The sequence below is a fragment of the Lampris incognitus genome, chromosome 9 (assembly GCF_029633865.1).
Source record: "Lampris incognitus isolate fLamInc1 chromosome 9, fLamInc1.hap2, whole genome shotgun sequence".
Taxonomy (NCBI): Eukaryota; Metazoa; Chordata; class Actinopteri; order Lampriformes; family Lampridae; genus Lampris; species Lampris incognitus.
In genome coordinates this window covers 5,486,590-5,488,834 of record NC_079219.1, presented here as the reverse complement: position 1 = coordinate 5,488,834, position 2,245 = coordinate 5,486,590, and the positions used below count along the sequence as shown (strand labels likewise).

At 58.3% G+C, this 2,245-nt stretch overlaps 1 protein-coding gene across 1 annotated transcript; it reads left to right on the top strand.

Annotated features, from left to right (window-relative positions):
* The first annotated feature begins 805 nt into the window (after window positions 1-805).
* Window positions 806-1,946, top strand: pou3f1 (POU class 3 homeobox 1). The gene has a single exon (XM_056286637.1). The coding sequence runs from the start codon at window positions 806-808 to the stop codon at window positions 1,931-1,933; it is 1,128 nt and encodes a 375-aa protein (XP_056142612.1). The 3' UTR covers window positions 1,934-1,946.
* The last annotated feature ends 299 nt before the right edge of the window (window positions 1,947-2,245 follow it).

Here is a 2,245-nt window from a genome sequence, read left to right as displayed (position 1 = left end):
AATACAAATGAACGAGGAGCGCGGAGGGCTTTGCTACAAAGCAGATACATTCAGGTTCGCCGCGCGTTGCGCCACGCGTCCGCGAGACGCGCCGCGGCACTTATTTACACGCCTCGCGCCGCGTGGGCGGCCGCAATTCGGGAAACGTCGCCATTTATAATCTATGTAAGACGAGGAGCCCCAGTCGTCAGTGACCTGAGATAAAGGTGGGGAGAGAGGGAGGGGGGGAGGGGTGGAGGGGTGGATTTGTCACCCCCTTCAAAAAGATCTCTGTACTCCCCCACGTGGTTATTTGCAAAACGTGCTAACCCAAAAAAAAAAAAACCCCGCGCGAAGCACACGAGCGGCGCGTCCTGCCGCTCCCCGGTACCGTCCAGCCCGCTTTGGAGCAAGGGGGGGAAGGGGACGGTCATTGGCCCACAGTGGCTGAATTATCCGCGCGCGCGCGGCTGGCCTTTATTCATTGGGAAAGTAGACGACGGACAGAAAGTTTGGGACACGTGTCCCGAGAGCAGCGCCGAGGCAGAATAACGGATCTTCCCCGAACACAGCCTCTGCGCTTCCGGGACGCGTGTGACAGGAGTCCATCCATTCTGTGCGTAAAAATGCGCCGTTCAGACGCTGTGCGAGCCTGCGCCTATTGAGCGCGCCTCCTGCGGGCTCGGAGCGGCGAGGAGCCAATACAAGCAGAGGGGAGGCGTGTCCTCGCCTCCTCCAGGAGACCTCCCCAGAGCAGGTTGTTGCGTTTTTTGGCTCTAAAGCCCCCAGACCTCCGAAGTGCTCGTCAGTTTTCGAAGTCGGAGCCATGGCGACAACAGCTCAGTATATCCCGCGGAATAACTCCCTACCGTCCAACCCGCTCATGCACCCGGATTCGGACCGGATGCATCAGGGGACGACTTACAGAGAGGTGCAGAAAATGATGCACCACGAGTACTTGCAAGGGCTGGCGGCGACCAACACGGGACACCCGATGAGCTTGACGCACCACCAGTGGCTGCCCACCTCCAACACCGACTGGACCAGCGGCACCCACATCGGGCAGCAGGAGCACAAAGCCGGCGTGCAGGCGAGCCGCGAGGATCTCGGCAGCGGCTTCCACCACAGATCTCATCTGGTGCACCAGCAGTCGCAAAGCGGCCATCACGGCTCGTGGGCGCCGACCACGACGCACCACTTGTCCCCGCTGTCCCCCGCGTCCAACGGCCACCAGTCGCTGGTGTACTCGCAGCCCGGATACACGAACCTCAACGCCATGCTGAGCCCCCAGCCCGGCTCCCTGCACCACGGCATGCGGGACCCGCTCCACGACGACTCCGGCAGCCACGACAACCAGATGGAGTCCCCCCAGCAGGCTTTCAGCCACCACCAGGACCACTCGGACGAGGACGCGCCCAGCTCCGACGATCTGGAGCAGTTCGCCAAGCAGTTCAAGCAGCGGCGAATCAAGCTGGGCTTTACGCAGGCGGACGTGGGCTTGGCCTTGGGCACCCTGTACGGAAACGTCTTTTCTCAGACCACTATCTGCAGGTTCGAGGCGCTGCAGCTCAGCTTCAAGAACATGTGCAAACTTAAGCCGCTGCTAAACAAGTGGCTGGAGGAGACAGACTCCAACACGGGCAGTCCGACCAACCTGGACAAGATTGCCGCGCAGGGCAGGAAACGAAAGAAGAGGACCTCGATCGAAGTAGGGGTGAAAGGGGCGCTGGAGAACCATTTCTTAAAATGCCCAAAGCCGTCCGCGCACGAGATCACCACTTTAGCCGGCACCCTTCAGCTGGAGAAAGAAGTCGTCCGCGTTTGGTTTTGCAACAGAAGACAAAAAGAGAAACGGATGACGCCGGTGGGGGTCCCTCATCCGAACATGGAGGACGTATATTCCCAAGCAGAGACCCCCCCTCTGCACCACACACTACAGAGTCCTGTGCAGTGACTGTTCTCTTGAACGACCCAACTATTTCTGGGGGGGGGGTGGTGGTGGTGGTGGTGAAAGAAAATAGAAAAGGAGGGGAGGGGGAGGAGGGGGGGTGAAAGGACTACGGAGTTTACAGTATTTAAGTTTTTGCTTTTGTTTTCCTGAGATAAATAACAAGAGACAGACACACACACAGAGAGAGAGAGAGACATGGAAAAAGTTGGGCAAAATTGAGTGTTTGTCCTCAGAACCCGCGGAGATGGGTGATGTCCAACTATACGTAGATGATGATGATGATGATGATGATGACAAGTGGGGGGAAATGATAAG

Coding starts and splice junctions, on each gene's coding strand:
- pou3f1 (XM_056286637.1), top strand. CDS start 806: ATGGCGACAACAGCTCAGTATATCCCGCGGAATAACTCCCTACCGTCC.